This window comes from Gopherus evgoodei, chromosome 13 (assembly GCF_007399415.2).
Source record: "Gopherus evgoodei ecotype Sinaloan lineage chromosome 13, rGopEvg1_v1.p, whole genome shotgun sequence".
Lineage (NCBI taxonomy): Eukaryota > Metazoa > Chordata > Testudines > Testudinidae > Gopherus > Gopherus evgoodei.
The window spans coordinates 19,506,758-19,525,260 of record NC_044334.1 but is presented as its reverse complement, the minus strand read 5'-3'; the positions used below and the strand labels follow the sequence as shown (position 1 = coordinate 19,525,260).

Genomic DNA, 18,503 nt, shown 5'->3' with positions numbered 1-18,503 from the left:
CATTAACCCTTAACTATCTGTTTATGACACCTTACTTTCATTTTTTTAATGAAAGCTGAGATTGCTATGACTCCAGGAACTGGAGCGTTAAGATACACACCAAATATCAGGAGATTCATGAGAGTATCATGAGAGTGGGTAACACTGCCACTCATGCCGGACATAAGCCACCTCAATTTCTACACACCACCAACTCCCACCATCATTGTACATGATGGTGAGGTATTTACAGCGCCTTGATGTTTCCCCAGGAAGCCAAGGCCTGCTCCCAGGGGATTTGTCTTGGATCTCAACCATGATCTGGTCTGTGAGAGAGGCCTGCAGCAAGTAGGGTCGGCAGAAGTTCCTCCCTCTCTGGTTTTTCAAGGATGAAGGGAAATGAGAGTTTCCTAGTGACCCTGCGATCCAGTCAGGTGGGCTCAGTAGCCTGATACAGCTCAGTTCTATGTGAAAGAGGCCTCCCCCTGGTCATCAGGAAAGCAGGGGGCTGGCTAGAGGAGATCCCAGGGCTAGAGGCCCTTTCAAATAGGGGGTTAATCCTCTGCTTCTCTGTGAGATTTTGTGGTGGTGGTTAAACGGTAGAAGGAAATCCCTGTCCTGGAGCAGGGACTGAGCTGATTTTATCTCGATTCCTCATGGCCTGTCAGTGGGGATGAATCTCCCCTTGCTGATCAGCCCCAGTGGGCTGGTGGGGAGAAGGTTTTGTGACACTTGAGTGTGTGAGCAGGGGGCCAGTGCGGCAGGGAGTCAGGGCCCCTAAGGGCAGGGGGGGAGTATGACACTGCTATAATACAAATCATTATGGGTACAGACTTGTCAGTTCTGTATTCAGTTGGTCTCATTTCAGCTGGTAATTAGCATTCTTGGCTGGCATTAGATTCCGAAGTCAAGTCAGGTGTGGAGGGGAATATCCTGCATTTCCACTGTAAACCGGTTCTGTGATCTGCAGAAAGGAAAAGCACATCCACTAACTTTGTGTTTCACGTTCTTTGTGCGGTGAAATGGAGCAGCCGGCAGGATGCGGGGAATAAGGGCCATTCAGGTGGTGACTATTTCAATGATTCACGACTTTAGGCCAATAAAGTGATTCCATTGAGCCCTCCCATCGCATGTGCATTAATGACCCAATGGAATGGGGCAGTTCAGAGCCAGGGGAACAATATTTACATTCCTTGTGGGTTGTTTCAGGACTGGATTAAATACCCTTTGAGCTGCACAGGTCTGGTGCACATAAATCCTCATGGAATTGACCAGGGCAGGCTGGGTGGACGGTGAGAAATCTCTTTCTGTTGGGTACAGTCTAGCAGATTGGTGGGTGATACAAGGTGATAACTGCTGGTAATAAACGGTGAAAGCCGCAGTAATGAACAGTGAATAACTTCAAGGACTCCAATACACCAGTAAGAAGCGATAAAGTGGCCCAGAATCATTGCAAATGGGAACTTCATCAATAGTAACATAATTTTCTTCCCATCCCTCTGTGACGCCTGATGCCCCCTGTGTATTGAGTTTGCCAAGAAGATGAAGTTCTGTGTTACAGACAAGCCAGCTGTGTGAGGAGGGGGTTGAATCCAGCCAGGGAATGGGCATGATGGTCAGGTGTTTGTACCACCAAGCTGCCTTCAGTACAGAGCCTGATCTCTCAGCAGATTCCCACCCTGCAAAGTGACCAGTGCACTCTTGCTGTTGTCTGTGAGATTTTACAAGGGATGAGATGCCTGCAGCCCAAACCCCAGCTGGGTGCACCAGCCTACCCTTGGCTAGAAGACTGGGCCTGCATTCTTGGTCAGCAACTGAGCATTATGGAAAAGGATGCTAATGCAACTGCTTTCTGTAGTTACCTCTCAAGAGAACTGTTCTAGTGTTTCTTGTTGGGTTCTGAGAGCTAAAGACTTTTTCTCATCCCCTTACTCGCTGTCTTTCCTCCTCCTGCTGTGCTGGATGCCATCTTGGCCAGTGTGAGGAGGAGGTTGACAAGGAGGTTTCACAACTATGGTTGGGTTGTGGGGAAATCAGGATGTGCGGGGAGAAAGATCAGCCAGAACCTCAGTGTGGGGAAGTGGAGCTGGAACAGGGGCTGCAACCTGACACGTCATACATAGATGTGTGCCGGGGTCTCCCTCACACAGCAGAAAGGACAGCTTTCAGGCAAGTTGTGATCCGTACCCATTACACAACCAGGCTTGCGGCTCTGCCAAGGAGCTGCCAGCAGATCTCCCTGGTGGGCTGTGAAACCAGAGTAGAGTAATGGCTGGCCCACCAGGTGGCAGCAGGTACCACTTGATGTCGGGGCAGCACACAAGGGTGAGGAGGACTCTGCCCTTGCCAGTGGGCTGCGGTGCCTTCAGCAGCCAGTGAGCAGGAAGCTGATTTGCATGAAGGGGCCGTTCTCCAGCTCTGGGGGTTTAAGAGAGAATCGGATGGTCCCAGCCACAGACCCGTTTGCCTCAGGAAGCCGAGCTCATCTGGATTCCCACCATGGCCTGGGCCCCTCTGCTCCTCACACTGCTCACTTACTGCTCAGGTATGGTAGAAAGATGCACTTGACTCTCTCTGCTCTGAGATGCTGACGATGGTTCAGTCTCACAGGTTTCACACAGGCAGAGCCACATTTCAGTTCTTTCCTATCTCGTTCCAGGTTCCAGCTCACAGCCTGTGCTGACTCAACCGCCCTCGATATCCGTGTCCCCCGGAGAGAATGTGAGACTGGCCTGCACCATGCCCTCAGGGTACAGCAATCCCAGCTACAGGGTGCAATGGCTCCAGCAGAAGCCAGGCAGTGCCCCGCGGTTCGTGTACCACTATCAAGCTAGCAATAGCCAGGGCAGGGGCACAGGGATCCCAGCACGATTCACGGTCTCCCCTGACACCTCCAACAACCTCTGGAATTTAGTCATCTCTGGGGTCCAAGCAGAGGATGAGGCTGATTATTACTGTGCCACATGGGATGGTCGTAGTAAGACTCATCACAGTGATACAGTGAGATAGAGAAGCGAGACCTAAACTCTCTGTCACAGCCCGTTTGCCTGTTCCCACGTGAGGGTCAGACCATGAACTTCCTAGAGACACCGACACAGACAATAGAGAAAAAGACAAGCCAACAAACCCAGAGAGATGCCTTTGATCATTCCTTGGGGAATCATTGTCCCCTGAACCCAGACACTGTCTGTCTGCCCTGCTCTGGGGCCTGCTTCACAGTGATCTCTACATTGCCCTCTTCTCTTGCAAACCCTGTTGAGTGAGGAGCTGGTAGGTGTTTACCCAGGTTGGTTCGAAGTGCTGGGGCTATGTCAGTTGTACTCAGCTCTTCACAGGAACAGTATCTGAGAGAGCAGTCAGAGAATGGGGGAGGGAAAACCTCTGAGATGTGGCTACAGTCTAGTGCACTGCTGGTGCTATGCAGTAATACATAAATCATAGCAAACGCTTCAAGGAACCAGATGCCACAGACTCTGGAGAAAGCAATATCAAATGGCCAAAAAGAATTAAATAAGAACTTCCCACATCTCAGCGCTCTCTTCTCAGAGCCTTCCGGAGCCTTGGTGCCTGTCTGTAGAGCTCTCCCCACATTCCTGATGTTCTGTGGTACAGAGCATGTCATGATTATAATCCTGATTTGCCTTCTAATCCTATTTTTTATTAACTTCTTGTTATTTTAATTGTGCTGCAGGAGTGTCTGGTCATGGGACAGCCAACATTAGCATGTTAGCTGCATTCTGCAGGGTGGCTGTAGAGGAGGGGCTCCCCTGGGATGCAATGCACAAATCTCTTTCCAAGGCAAATTGGGAGCTGAAATCCCCTGTCAGCCACAGCAAAGACCAAACCCTTCTGCCTCAGAGCTAATCCATGCAGGGAGAGGTCACTGCAGTCAGGGCGGGGGACAGAGCAGCGTTTCTGTCCACGGTAACTCTCCATTCGCTGTAAGCCGCAAAACCCAGCAGAGTGTGACTGTGACTCTAGCTCGGGCACCTGGAAACCCAAGTCAGTTATTTCTCTGCAGCTGGGCTGCCTCCATGGGAGACCGCGTGACCTAATGAACATTGACTTGTGCAAACTGAGAGAGCAGGACACCACAGCGAGCAAGAGGGGTGATTTCAGTCTGATTCCACTGGATGGGGCTTGTGTATGTTTTATCCTCCTGACACCGATAGGGAACAGCAGCCACGTTTCTTCTCCCCTGGAGCTGGAAGCAGGGGCCAGGGCCAAACTGGGCTTTATCTGTTTGTTGGGATAACTTAGTGCTCAGTGGATGCCGTGCGCAGGGTGCGAAAAGGCTAAAGAGGAGACTATTTTTGGGCCCTAGCCCAAGCTGCAACTTCAAAGCGCTGTGTATACAGCTGGTTTTAAAGCATTAGCGTGAGTTCCACTCGCCCGAGTCTGTCCAAATGCTGTGTGGACATACTGAATAAGACTCTGTTTTGCTCAGGAGGGAAGTTTCTTCATGGCCTGGAATGCCTCCATAATTTGGAGCTGTCTGCCAGGCCACAAGGAACTTTATGTGAGTTGTAATCCTGGCACAACCCCCTGTTACTCCAAACATCACAGGGGGGAAGGGTGTCTTGCTAAAGGGGCTGCAAGCTCGGTGGGTGTTGGGAGAACAGTGGAAAGAAGTATCCCTTGGATCTAATCAGTGCTTAATTTGTGCCAGGCCCTGCCAGGGCTGAGCCCTGGCACCTCTGGGATCAGCAGTTCATAGCCCCAGCACCTCTGGTACTGGCAGTTCATAGCCCCAGAAACTCTGGTCCTGGTAGTTCATAGCCCCGGCACTTCTGGGCCTGGTAGTTCATTGCTCCAGCACCTCTGGGCTCAGCAGTTCATAGCCCCGGCACCTCTGAGCTTGCCACATCAGTTATGAAAGTAAAAAAAAGGCTTGAACCCTGGCTCATCTTTTATTACAAATGAAGCCCTGGCTGCGATATTCTGGTTCAAACTCAGGCTCATCTGCATATGCAGCCTCCCTATGGCAGAGAACCAGATATGCCAGGGCTTCACACAGGGGCTCTAATAGTGCACAGATGGGCCACACACCACGCTAAGTTTCTGGCCCAGTGGGCTGCTGATAAATGTCCAAGTGCTCTTAGGGACTCCAGTAAAAGAAACCTGTCCACCGACGTACGGCCTGAACCTGTGTGACTCTGAGGGCCTCCTGGAGGGGCTGTGCACTTTGTCTCCCACCTGAAGCCAGTGAGAACTGGGGATGTTCCACACATCACCGGATCAGGACCACAAGCCCTGCTGGTCTGAGCCGAGGACTGGTGGGAGGGAGACGCAGCCCTTACTGGGGCAGAAGGACACAAACTACAGCAGAGCAAGGCACAGGAGACAGATGCGACCAATGTGGCCTTGTAACTAAACGCAGACATCATCAGTCTGTTCTCTGGGCTTTGCACCATTAAATATGGACTCCCTGCTGTTGCCATGGCAGCGGTGCATCAGCAGCCTTTTGTGTTCCAGTTGTAGAGGGTAGCGCTGTGCACGCTCACTCGCTCTCGAGTGCATGTGCTCTCTCCTGGAGACTTGGCATTTGTTCTTTCTTTGCTGTTTTCCTTCAAATAAGTCATCTAGACGGCCAAATACGTGTTTGGCTTTGTGTGTGTGTGGAAACGTCAAAGCAGCCAGCGCGAGAGCCCCAGAATTATCCAAACTGGCTCCCGGGTGAGAAAAGAACAGGATCATCCCAGTGAGACAGGCTGACTGCAGCCGAGAATGGAGGAATCAGATCATTACAGCTCTGCTTCCCATCCTTGGACACAGGTCACCCTCAGCAGAGCTGAACTTGGCACTGGGCTCAGGGAGGTACTGCTCAGGGGAAGGCAGTGTGAGGATCATCCCTTCTGTATTGCATCACAAACAAACTCATCAGCAAACCTGCGGTACCAACATGGGACTGGGAATAGCCCTGAAGCTGCGGGGAGAGGGAACTAGGCAGGGCTCCTCCTAATCCAGCAGATTCCTGGAGTTTATTGATATTTTATCCTGTATAGCTCAGTACTTTACAGTCAGAGCAAATGTAAGAAAGATCCTCTGTATGTCTCTGCCCTGTCCTGGGGTGACGCAGGTGTCCAGAGCAGCAGCCAGTGAGCAGGGAGCAGATTTGCATGAAGGGGCCGTTCTCCAGCACTGGGGGCTTAAGAAAGAATTGGAGGGTTCCAGCCACAGACCCGTTTGCCTCAGGAAGCCGAGCTCGTCTGGATTCCCACCATGGCCTGGGCCCCTCTGCTCCTCACGCTGCTCACTTACTGCTCAGGTGAGAGAGGGGCCCATGGCGCTAGGGCAGCCCTTGAATGGGTTTCACTTTCCCCCTCTATCGGGAATTTCACACAAACACGTCATGCCGCAGGGCGGGTCTCATGGCTTTGTTTGTACTGTGCTTTCCAGGTACCCGCTCCCAGTACGTTGTGACTCAGGAGCCCTCCTTGCTGGTGTCTCCTGGAGGGACTGTCAAACTCTCCTGTCTCGTGAGCATCGTATCTGACATCATCAGCGCCTCCTCATCTAGAACACTAACGTGAAAGTGTCAGGGACCCCTGGGTGGTTCTCTGGGTCCAGCTCTGGTAACACGGCCTATTTAACCATCAGCGGGGCCCTGGCGGAGGACGACGCTGATTATTACTGCCTCACTCACTACTATCAAGGAGGGGCTTTTAAGGCTACACAGTGAGACACTCAGATGGGGAACTGACACCCAAACCTGCCTCCCATCTGCTCTGCTTTGCAGCCTGTGCCCTGCTGGGACCTTTCCAGGCTACAGGTTGGCCTCAGACTTCCCCCTGCAGCCTGACTAATCCTCAGTGGGGTGTGTGCCCTTCGTTCCCTGCAAGGGGACGCATTGGGGGTGTATGTGTAGGGGAAAGACCTCCTCCCATCAGCCTGCCCCATGGAGAAAGAGGTGGGATGGCAGGGGATTAGGAGAGGGATCTGTCCCCATCCCATTAGTTAAAGTGCATCTAGGGGCAGGATCCCCCGGTCAGACACGTGGCTTTCAGTGGTTTGATTTAGCCAAGTTGCGATTTAGAAAACAGGACTCAGGCCCATGCAGTGGTTTGTGTGACAGGACAATGCTCCTCTCTGCAGAATCTCCCACATTCCCCTGGAGCTGTGCATGACACGCGTGAGTGCAGAGAAATTCCTCATCCCCCAGGGGCTCTTCTGGCAGTCGTGGGGCTTTTTGCACAGTTGTGCCCCAATACCGAGTAGATGCTGTCAGGCCGTGTGCTGATGATACTCAGTGAGGGTTGGAGGTGTCCTTAAGTGAGGAAAGCCAGAGACAAAGCCCTGGATCCATTGTTGTGAGCAGTGGGGACCAATCACCTCTAAGGGAGCTCTTGGACAGCGTGAACTCAAACCACCCCGTCTGTGCACTGACAGTCTTGATAGCTATTGACTTGTATCCAATTTGCCTTTTTAGGGGCAGTGGGGAGGCTTGGATCGGGGGGAAGCACTGGCCATACCTGGAGAGAGTTAAAACCCTCTCCCTGAGCAGGGAATCTTCAGCAGGTGTCTGGCTTCATTGCAGTGATTGCTAAGGAGCGCAGTCAGGGGCTGGGTTCAGCTGGAGCTAATTGCTCATTACTGGGGAAACCAGGCACTATAAGAAGGGGGAACAGGGGTAGGTCAGTCTGTTATGAGGGTTAGGCTGAGTGAGGGGCCCTGTGCATTCTGGGATGAGGGAGAGCCAGAAAAGGATAGAGCCCTCTGGCTTGGTTTAGTGGGTCCAGCTCTCTGGTCTCAGAGGTGAGGCTGTCCCTGTGCCAGAGCTTGGTTTACCTGACCTGTCAGGTATGTAAGAGACAAACCATTATGGGGCTAAACCCCCACCAGAGCAATCCGAAATAGGTAACTGAGTGAGTAGGTTTGTGAGTTCACAGACAGGAACATTCGGACACCACAATGAGTGAAATATTTCCAGATGATGAGTTTACTCTAGTTCTGGTCTAATCTCAGCTGCTAGTAGCTGAACCCAGAGCAGGAGCTGTTGCTGTCCAACTCTGTGTTTTGTGTGTAAGTTGATATTTTGGCTTCTCCACCAATAACTTTCCCACAGGAGGATTGTGCCTCCCTATTACAGGGTATTTCATCTTCTCTGCTCTTCCTTGGCTTGCTGCAGCACCAGGGCAACATCAACAACAATTGCTTGCAAAAGGATAAAGCAGAATCAGTGGTGAACAGCCAGCAAAACATTAAAGGGGATTTGTGTGTTACTGGGAGTGAGTCTGTGCAGTGTAAAGCACCTTTTTATACACACACACACAGAGTTGATTTTCTTAGCTGTTTTATTAAAAACAATCCACATCTATTCTATTGTTTCAAGACAGCAGTGTTCCTATGTGTGTAATTATTAGAAGGGGGAAAACTTCCTTGGGCAGGAATTTGACCAAAAACTATAAATCCAGAGTAGCCAGCTCAGAAATCTGAGGATTTGCCCCTAAACTGCACAGACCTGATCTTAGTTTCATCAGCAAAGGACTTGTCTAGATTTCCATCTCCACCTCTCACTGGCAGCGAGGTGAGGCAGCAGGCTGCTAGTGAAGTAATGCTCAAAGAGGAAGAGAATTTAGAACAGTGATCTGTTCCATTCAGCTAATCCCAGCGTTTTCCTGGATTTAGCACATTCTGTTTAAGATAAATGGGTTCATACCATCCATTCCATAGGATGTGTGAATAACAAACCTATTGTATTAGAAGCCCACGGGAGTAGGTGCTGTTCTCCTTGCATTCACCATACACACCACGTCCTTGCACTTGGCTTACTTCTGGTTTCAAATCAAATGGCAGGATGCATATTGTCCTGCACTGGGATGGAGGTGCATAAACCTCAGGCTGAATTATTAGTTCATTGATCTAGTGTCATTGCTTACGGTGCCTTTTTCCTGATCAGTGAGATAGAATAGATAGAAACAGTTTAATGAGGTTTTTTTTCAGTGTCCTTAGGAATGCAGTAAGATTAGTCAAAGTACGTGATCAGTTCTCATAGCAGAAGTGGTTCTCTTCTGAAGCACTGCTATGTTTAGGGCTTTTATAAAATTAAAGATATCAGACACATTATGCAAATAAAATAAAAATAAAAGGAGTGAAATCACTACAAAAAGCAAAAAGATCAGTGTTGACACCAACCCATGATTTTATTGCAAATCTCATGATATCTAGAGTTTTCCTTGAAGCCCGAGCTTCTGGAGACAGCTTATCACCTGAGAATCTCAGCTTTTATTTTTATATGAGGGTTTGATTTCAGGATATGTACTGTGTGTATTTTGACACATGGTGTTGATAATTTCTGTTTTAATGGTTATGAAGCTTTAGCATTTTGAATCTCATCATTGACTGTCATTGATTAATTGTTGTCTGACCCACCCATAAATCCTGCAACTGTGAAAATTTAAGTAGATAAAAATAGAAAAAATGTTTAAAAATTAACATTGATATTATCTGCTGAAATTATATTAAAAATTGAATGTTGCCCAGCCTAATAATTAGTGTTGTTATAGGGAAAGTCAGAAATGCTGAAGCTGATGACAAGAACTGATGCATAGTTGTCATGAACACCTATAAAAGTTGGCTCTGACACCATGTATCCCCTTATCCCACTGAAAAGTTGTGTTCTCTAAACTAAGGAAGTCTCTTCACTTGCGATATCAGTGGGACTCAGCTGGAGTTAACAGAGTAATTGATGGATTTTCATTTTTGAAAGATCCCTCTCATTGCAATAAAAATGCTTGTAGCAGTGTCAAAGTTAGACTCAGGACTCACAGTTTGTCGGACCACTCTGTTTTATTAGCACAGCGCTCTGCTAATAACACCCAGATAGTTTGTGCCTTGCCTGGTGCTCACATTATCTTATTTATACAGATAAAAGGGCGAGCACTTAACAAGATAACAAAGGAAGCAGAATCTCATATGTTTACCTGGGCTAGGCATGCATATCTTATTTCCTTACTAACTATTACCGATCCTCTGTTAATGTTTCGCCATTAGCACCCTTGTTTATGCCTAATGTTTCTTTTCCTGGCACCTGTATGTCAACATTTCTTATTTCTGCTGAAAGGTACATACAGCATTTCTTTAATCCATTCTTATTTTTACAATTTAATTCATTCTACTTTCACAGCAGCAACATCTTGTTAATGTCAGAAACTTCCTAGATAATATCCATGTAATCCAGAACAAAAACCTCCAGGTAATGGCAGGTTGATTCTGTTTTCAGTGCTATCCCAGAATGCTGAGATGTTGACACTGCCAGAAGTAGAACATTGGCTTGTCTAAGGCCACGTCCAGACTAGGGATTAAAATCGATTTTAGATACGCAACTTCAGCTACGAGAATAACGTAGCTGAAGTCGAATTTCTAAAATCGAGGTACTCACCAGTCTGGACGGCGCTGCATCGATGTCCGCGGCTCTCCGTGTCGATTCCGGAACTCCGTTCGGATTGATGGAGTTCCGGAATCGATGTAAGCGCGCTCGGGGATCGATACACCGCGTCCAGACTAGACGCGATATATCGATCCCCGAGCAATCGATTTTAACCTGCCGATGCCACGGGTTAGTCTGGACGAGGGCTAAGTCCCAGGCCTGGAAATCCTAAAACATCCCTTTACTCTGGCAGCAGAGCCAGGACTGCTTTGCAGCTGTGCAGGGCTCTTGTTCCTGAAAACCTCCCAGGAGCTCATTAGCAAAGTGATTATTAATGGTGCCCTGGAAATGTGTGTGAAATGCAGGGAGGCCTCCACAACACAGGCTTAATTAGACTTCTGCAGAAGGGTGGCTACTTCTCCCTGTAAGTCTGTGAGGGCTACTTACTTTGCTGCTCCTTGCTGGTTAAGCTGAACAGCACCTGATGCAGCTTCTCTATGGCTAGTTTATCATTCTCTGCTCTATACAGATAAATAGAGTCAGATAATGGCTTTCCCAAGCTCCTTAATCACCTCCCCTTCTCCATCCCATGCAGTGCAAGGTGCTGAGCTTCTACACTTGTGGGGGATAATGTAGAGAACACATTGGAGAACGGAGCCATGAATAAACTGTGTCAGGGAATGACCCTGCCACACTTGAACAGATTATCCATCCCCTTAGGCTGGTGTCCTGCCTTCAGCTGTGACTCCAGTGTTTCAGAGGCCTGGTCTACACTATGCTGTTAAACCGATTTTAACAGCGTTAAATCAATTTAACGCTGCACCTGTCCACACTACACTGCTCTTTATATTGATTTAAAGGGCTCTTTAAATCGATTTCTGTACTCCTACAAAATGAGAGGAGTAAGGCTAAAATCGATATTACTATATCGGATTAGGGTTAGTGTGGACACAAATTGACGTTATTGGCCTCCTTATTTTACAGTAGCTACCCACAGTGCACCGCTCCAGAAATCGATGCTAGCCTTGGACCATGGACGCACACCACCCGAATTAATGTGCCTAGTGTGGACGCGCACAATCGACTTTATAATATCTGTTTTATAAAATCGGTTTAAGCTAATTCGAATTTATCCTGTAGTGCAGACGTAGCCAGAGTCAGGGGAATCCATTGTCCATCCCTCCCACTGTACAGTGCAACAAACCAATTGAACAGCCCACGAGGGATCTGGTGGAAAAATGTTTCAAAGGTGTCCTCATGGGATAAAAATAGCTGAGGCCGTCATCCCTTACTCCTAGCCCAGCAATGCACTGACTACCCCGGATGCTTGTGGGGTGGGTGCCAGTGAGCTGAGGATAACTTGGAGCCTATCAGAGAGATCCAGATTTGCATTCAGGATGTCTGCTCACATCACAGGGTTTAAGAAGCTAGCGGAGAAGGCACCACTGAATTCAGAGACTGATGTGGCTGAGTGTGGTGTTCCTAGGATGTCTTGGGTGACCACACTGCTGGTTCTGGTAGCCTGTTGAGCAGGTAAATATAACTGCATGCTTGATCTCAGAAGATAGGTCAGGAAGTGGGGCCGTAGCAGAGGATGATGCTGGTTATTACTGTGCTGCTGGAGTGGGAGTGCTCAACTCAATGATGTGATCAGATGAGGAACAGAGGAAAACACCCCATAGGCTGTGACGGGCTGGCAGACTTTTTGGCTGCCAAGTACAGTTCCTAGGTGAGCAAACCAGAGAGCTGCTTCTGTGTGCAGAGGTGAAGGTTTTCCTTCCCCCCTTCATCCTCTCTGGGGAGGAACTGCCCTTCCCTGCTCCTTCCTGGGATTACTTGCTTTATTTTTTGTTCAACTTTGAATTAACTCTCATTTTGAGCAAGGAATTGTTCCCTCTTCGGAGACTGAGGAGCTTATAGCAGATTCTGGACCAATCAGAGGGCACCGAAATCATTGCCCAGGCTGACTTTGTCATCCGATAAAGGAAAATAATGGAGTGGGAGAATCATAGAAATGTCGGGTGGAAGAGACATGTGACGGGAAAGAGGAATCACCTGTGTTGGAGATTTCTATGCAGGAAAGGCTCATGACTGGCTGCCTGCTGGGCTGGAGGAGAGGAATCCGCATGGGGCTGTCTTTGCAGATATTTTCATGTGTTGCATCTGCTGGATGAAAGTGTCTCCAGTCTCAAAACTGAGGGACCCTAAGCAAGCCCTGAAGCTCTGGGACAATATGTGGAAGTCAAGGCTACTGGAATGGACAGATTCAGCCTCTCCTCTACCCAATGATCAGAAGTTTAATAAACTACCTTTACTTAGAATTGTATGATGAGACCTGCCTCCCATTCACAATCATATGGCCCATGGTGACTTCCATTGTCCATGACATCACATCTCCCTGGCAACACCACCACCTGCTTACATGAATACCAACATTGGGAAGAGCTCAAGCATTCTTAGCCTCCTCTGATACAGTTTGGCAGCAGGACCATGTGACCAAACCGCTCTCCACAGATCACCAGCTTGTGCCTCACAGACCTCAGACTGGGAACCACTGACATAGACCAAGACAATTTCAGAGAACATTGATTTCACATTTATTTTTTGTGAGGTTTCAATCATACAGAGCAGGAAACATGACATAAGAATGGACTAGAGAGGAATGAACATTATTGGTATCTGGTGCTCTGAGAGCACTGTAGAGCCTCAAAGCATTTTGCAAACAGTGACAGATGAATTGTCACCACACCAGTGGGAGGTTAGGTAGTATTTTATTACCTCCATTTTACAGCTGGGAAAAATAAGGCACAATGAAGTTAAGTGATTTATCTAATGCCACACAAAGTGTGTCTACACAGCAACTAGACACTGGTTGTGGCTAATGCCGACTGACAAGGGCTCGCAGGGCTGTTTCATTGCTATGTAGATTTCCGTTCTCAAGCTGGAGCCCCAGTTCTAGGATCCTGTGGGGTGGGAGGGTCTCAGAGCTTGGTCTCCAGCCCGAGCCCTATACAGCAATGAAACAGCCCTGCAGCCTGAGCTCTGTGAGCCTGAGTTGGCTGGCAAGGGTCAGCTGGTTTCTGTTTGCTGTGCACATGAACTGACATTGAGACAATGGGAGAACTGGATATTAGGATTCGGGACCATGCTGGTTTGTAACTCCCTTTGGCATCTCTGGGATAATCTGGTCTCAGGAGTTCCTGGCTCCCAAACCTGTGCTAACTCGTCCAGAGTGTGCAGGAATCAACTTGGGGATTTGTTTGTGCCACTAGTATAAAACTTGATGACAAAGAGAGCTGAAGACAGGAGTCTGTAAAGCACCTGGCACAATGGAACCATGGTTCTGTCTGGGTCTCTGGGTATCACCGTAACACACGTTGGAATAATCTGACCCATTTTCATTACCCTCTGGAGAACGGAGTTCAAAGTGTGACTGATGTCAAAGTGAAAAATCCGTTTGGTGGTTCCACCAGTGTCCCCTTTTATGCCCAGTACAAATGACTGGAAATCTTGACCCAACAGAGGCTCAGGACTGGAAAAGCAAAAATGCTGCAGATGTCCAGGGAACTCTGTGGCTAGAACAACAGAGGCCTGAGAGGACAGGATTGGAATGGGAGAAGCAGGGTCAGGACATCCCCACTATGTATCTTACTGCAGCCAGAGTGATCAGAGAGCACAAGGTTATCCGGAGAGCACAGAGCGGGACTCTGCCTGCTCTGTGAGCTCAGGCCATTGAAACAACCTCCCTTGGGTTGGCTCTGCCCCCTTACAACAGAGCTAGGATTAGAGAGGCAGGAACCTTGGAGTGAGCCACAGATTTGCATGAAGGGGCCGTTCTCCAGCACTGGGGGTTTAAGAGAATCGGATGGTCCCAGCCACAGACCAGTTTGCCTCAGGAAGCCGAGCTCATCTGGATTCCCACCATGGCCTGGGCCCTTCTGCTCCTCACGCTGCTCACCTACTGCATTGGTAAGGGAGGTTGGTCTGGTGAATGAAGCAAAATAAGAATTTCTAACAAGCTGTAGTGCTGCTCTCTCTGCAGGCAGCACTGAGAACGTAGGTTCTGCTCCGGGCGAGGGGGCGTTCTGATGAGCTTGTTTCTCATGTTTCAGGTTTCAGTTCCCAGCAGCTCCAGTCACTGAAGGCGTCCGAGTTAGTGTCTCCTGGAGGGACCGTGACCCCTCTTGCAGCCTGAGCAGTGGGGCCCTCGCTGATCACAACCACCCCTTCTGGGTTCAACAGAGACTGGGGAATGTTCCTCGGCTGATCATGCACAGCACCAGTACCAGGCCCTCGGGGATCCCAGAGCGTTTCATTGGCTCCAGATCGGGTAACACCATGTCCTTGACCATCACGGGGACCCTGGCAGAGGATGATGCTGATTATTACTGCTCTGTGTGGGCTGTGTGCATTCAGCACAGCACTACACTCAGATGGAGAAGTGATACAAAACGCTCCCTCTGCAGACAGGCCATAGAACTTCACCCAGTAACTCCTGGCTAAAGCCCAAACCATGGTTAGACTCGCCCATCTCTTTTAGAAAGACCCCCAGGCTCGATGTATAGACCCTAACTCATGGAGAATGTTCCACAGCCCTTTGTAATCTGCTCCAGTGCTTAATTCCTGTGCATGTCATTTCCAGTTTGAATTTTTCTAACTGCAGCTCCCAGACATTTGATCTTGGTCTACCTTTGTCTGCTAGATTAAATAGCCCCAGAGTACCTGCTCTTCTGCCGTGATAAAGTCACCTCTTAACCTTCTCTTTGATAACACAGCTGTTCTGCTTCTCTGCTCCAAACCCAAACAGCCCAAGTTAAAATCAGGGCATGTCTACAGTGCCTGGTGATCGGACTCTGGGGGTGTGAACAGCAGGGGGCACCAACATGCTGCACTGTGACTCCACCGTGCTGAGGCTGTGTGTGGGAACTTCCAGGCCCCAAGTTGACACTAATGTAGTTCTCTGAAGCCGAGGCGGGAGGTGGACTTCAGAGTCCGAGCTCCAGCCTGAGCTACAGCTTCAAAGCTCTGTCTACACAGCTATTTTTAGAGCATTAGGACAAGCCCAGCTCCCAATCTATCAGCTCGGGTTGGGAGGCTCCAAATCGCTTCACAATGCCATGTGGACACACCCCTAGCGGATCAGTGCAGTGTTCCAGGAGTTGGCAGACCCCTATGGAAGTTACTCATCCAATTTTAGAGAGGAAATGTTCCCTCTCCAGGGAACCTGGGCATCTACAAGAGCCACATCGCTCAAAGCAGATACAAAACGGGCAGCAAGAAATCATTGCCCAGGGCTGACTTTGTGAGCTCCCAGGGGAACGAAATGAGTGGAGAAGGGGGGGCAGAGTGGGCTCAGAAAAGCAAGGCAGAGAAGAAGAGTCTGCTGTGATGGAGAATCCCACCGGAGAAATGCTCACAACTGGCTGCATGTTGGGCAAAAGGGGAGGGGTCCACACAGGGAAACATTTGCAGATATCTGTATTAGTCAAAACTACTGGACGAAGACGTTTCCACTCAGGACCTGCCCATCCAGTCAGTTTTGCAATTCTCTTTCCTTCCTCCGGGACCTGCCAACCCACCACTGATGGGATAATTCAGCCCCAGAAGTTTTTGGCTCCAACACCTGTTCTAAATCCTCCAGGCCAGGCTGCTTCCATTAATAAACTTGTGGGTCTCTTCATGCTACTGCTGGGAAAACTTAGTTGCATAGAGAGTTGGAGATATGTGTTTGTACAGCACCTGGCACAATGTAACCACAATCCTGATCAGGGCCTCTAGATGTCACTGTAACACACACACTGATAATCTGACAATTTTTCTTTCACCCTTGGAGACACAAGTTCAAATCCCAATTTAGGTCACAACTGAAAACCTGTTTGGTGGTTCCACCAGCGACCCCAGTTCTGCTCAATATAAACCTACCACAGGATTAGAAATGAGGGAAATGTTGCCATAAGAAAGGTTCAGATTGTTGAAGCAGAGCTGTTCCAGATCGGGGATGGTAAAACAGGGCAGCCTGCAGCTGAGATAACTGATGCCTCCCAGGTCAGGACTGTGTCAAAACATTTGCTGTTTCTGGATGGGGCAATGTGTCCTAGCAGCTGCTGTGAGTCACAGCTGGAACCAGGGGAATCCACCAGCAACTCAGAGCTATAAAGAGGGGGACCCACTGTGTGAGCAAGAGATTTGCATGAAGGGGCCATTCTTCAGCTCTGGGGATTTAAGAGAGAATCGGATGGTTCTTGGAAGAGAGACGTGATCCTCTGGATTCTCACCATGGCCTGGGCCCCTCTGCTTCTCACACTGCTCACTTACTGCATTGGTAAGAGGTGGGGAGTTGATCTATTGAATGAAGCAAAATAAGAATTTCTAACAAGCTGTAGCTGCTTTCTCTGCAGGCAGCGCCAAGAACATCGGTTTTGCTCCGTGAGGGGGCGTTCTGATGAGCTTGTTTCTCATGTTTCAGATTTCAGTTCTCAGCAGCTCCAGTCGCTGAAGGCATCCGAGTTAGTGTCTCCTGGAGGGACCGTGACCCTCTCCTGCAGCCTGAGCAGTGGGGCCCTCACTGATCACAACCACCCCTTCTGGGTTCAACAGAGACTGGGGAATGTTCCTCGGCTGATCATGCATAGCACCAGTACCAGGCCCTCGGGGATCCCTGAGCGTTTCACTGGCTCCAGATCGGGTAACACCATGTCCTTGACCATCACGGGGACCATAGCAGAGGATGATGCTGATTATTACTGTTCTGTGTGGACAGGGAGTGCTCGTCACAGCAGTACAATCAGATGAGGAAGTGATACAAAAACCTCCCTCCCCACTTGTGCCCTCTTGGGAGCTGTGGTGGCTGCAGATCCTAGGATATAAGTGAGGTATTTTGCAAAGATGAGCATCTCTCCCTGTGAATTCCATCTCTTCCCTCTCTGCAGGGTTGCCCAGCATCATCCCAGCTGATTGCCACAGTTAGCTAGAAAGGATAAGATATTGTCTCATTCACCTTGTCTCCCTAATATCCTGGGACCAACATGGCTACGACATGGCAAACAACAATTAGAAGAAGCAGACAGGTGGAGTGACAGAGAGGAAAGAGAAACCTAAAAGGGAAGAGAAGAAACTAGGAGCAGGAGCCGTTAGATGAAATTCCATCTCTGGGGCAGCTCCAGTTTCTTCACTCCTCACCCTTCTCCTCCTTCTCCTCCTCCACTTGGCCATCCCCCTACACAGCAGCTGTCGGGGCGCTGGCTAGTTGGCAGCATCCCGCTCCCTCTTGACATCCTTTCTTTCTTCATGAAGAAGGCCAGGCAGTGAATGATTGTCACGGAGTGTGGGGGAGTCCGGTCCTGAACCCCTCTTCCTGGGACCCACAGTGACTTTTAGCCAGCCAGTAAAACAGAAGGTTTATTGGACAACAGGAAGGCAGGTTACAGCAGAGCTTGTATGCACAGTCAGGACCCCTCAATAGAGTCCTTCTGGAGTTTCAGGATACTTGGGTCCAGCATAGGATCCCCTGAATTCCCCTCACCCAGCCCAAAACCGAAACTGAACTGCCCCTCCTCCAGCCAGCCGATTCCTTTGTCCAGCTTCCCGGGCCAAGGTGCTAACCCTCTCCCCTCTACCTGGCTCAGGTTACAGGCTTAAAGAACCTGTCCCTCACCTAAAGACACCCCCAGTGCTCCCATCCCCCACACAGACAGACCTTACTCCATCTACTCCATCACAGTGATGCCCTGACTCCCATCTCAGCTCTCTCTGGTTCAGGCTGGGTTTGTGATGCTGGGTGGCCAAGTCCCAACTGACGTTGGCTTTTACTCATTGAAGGGATGATTCTTCATCACCTGCAGAGGGGTGCAGAGTCCTGATAGGAAACCCAGAGAGACCCTGTTGCATGTAGGTGGCAGGGCACAGGGAGCCTGCACAGATACGTTCCCCACATCTCCTGTGTACCTCCATCCCGGCATGCAGGGGAGTTTCAGGTACATGAGGAAGCCAGTGGATCCGTGGCTCTGTGTGACAGAATGCACTTCTGTATTCACACCCTGCACACTACTGTGAGAATCTTTGTACAAAGTATGTCTTGGGAGGTGTCATTAAAAACTCATAATTTGCTGCTTATTATTGTCTTGGAAAAATATGTGTGGCAACATTGTATGTGAAA

General features: G+C 49.3%; 1 protein-coding gene across 1 annotated transcript; it reads left to right on the top strand.

Moving 5' to 3' along the window:
- Nucleotides 1–2,441: 2,441 nt before the first annotated feature.
- LOC115661072 lies at nucleotides 2,442–17,140 on the top strand. Its single transcript, XM_030583203.1, has 6 exons — nucleotides 2,442–2,524; nucleotides 2,639–2,979; nucleotides 6,500–6,657; nucleotides 14,461–14,743; nucleotides 16,574–16,670; nucleotides 16,815–17,140. The coding sequence occupies exons 1-6, from the start codon at nucleotides 2,479–2,481 to the stop codon at nucleotides 17,138–17,140; spliced, it is 1,251 nt and encodes a 416-aa protein (XP_030439063.1). The 5' UTR covers nucleotides 2,442–2,478.
- The last annotated feature ends 1,363 nt before the right edge of the window (nucleotides 17,141–18,503 follow it).

What these genes read in the sequence shown, in the direction of transcription:
- LOC115661072 (XM_030583203.1), top strand. Translation starts at nt 2,479, where the DNA reads ATGGCCTGGGCCCCTCTGCTCCTCACACTGCTCACTTACTGCTCAG. An exon ending in AGACTCATCACAGTGATACA is followed by an intron (nt 2,980 to 6,499) that starts GTGAGATAGAGA and finishes CTCCTCATCTAG; the next exon opens with AACACTAACGTGAAAGTGTC. An exon ending in GGGGCTTTTAAGGCTACACA is followed by an intron (nt 6,658 to 14,460) that starts GTGAGACACTCA and finishes CTCATGTTTCAG; the next exon opens with GTTTCAGTTCCCAGCAGCTC.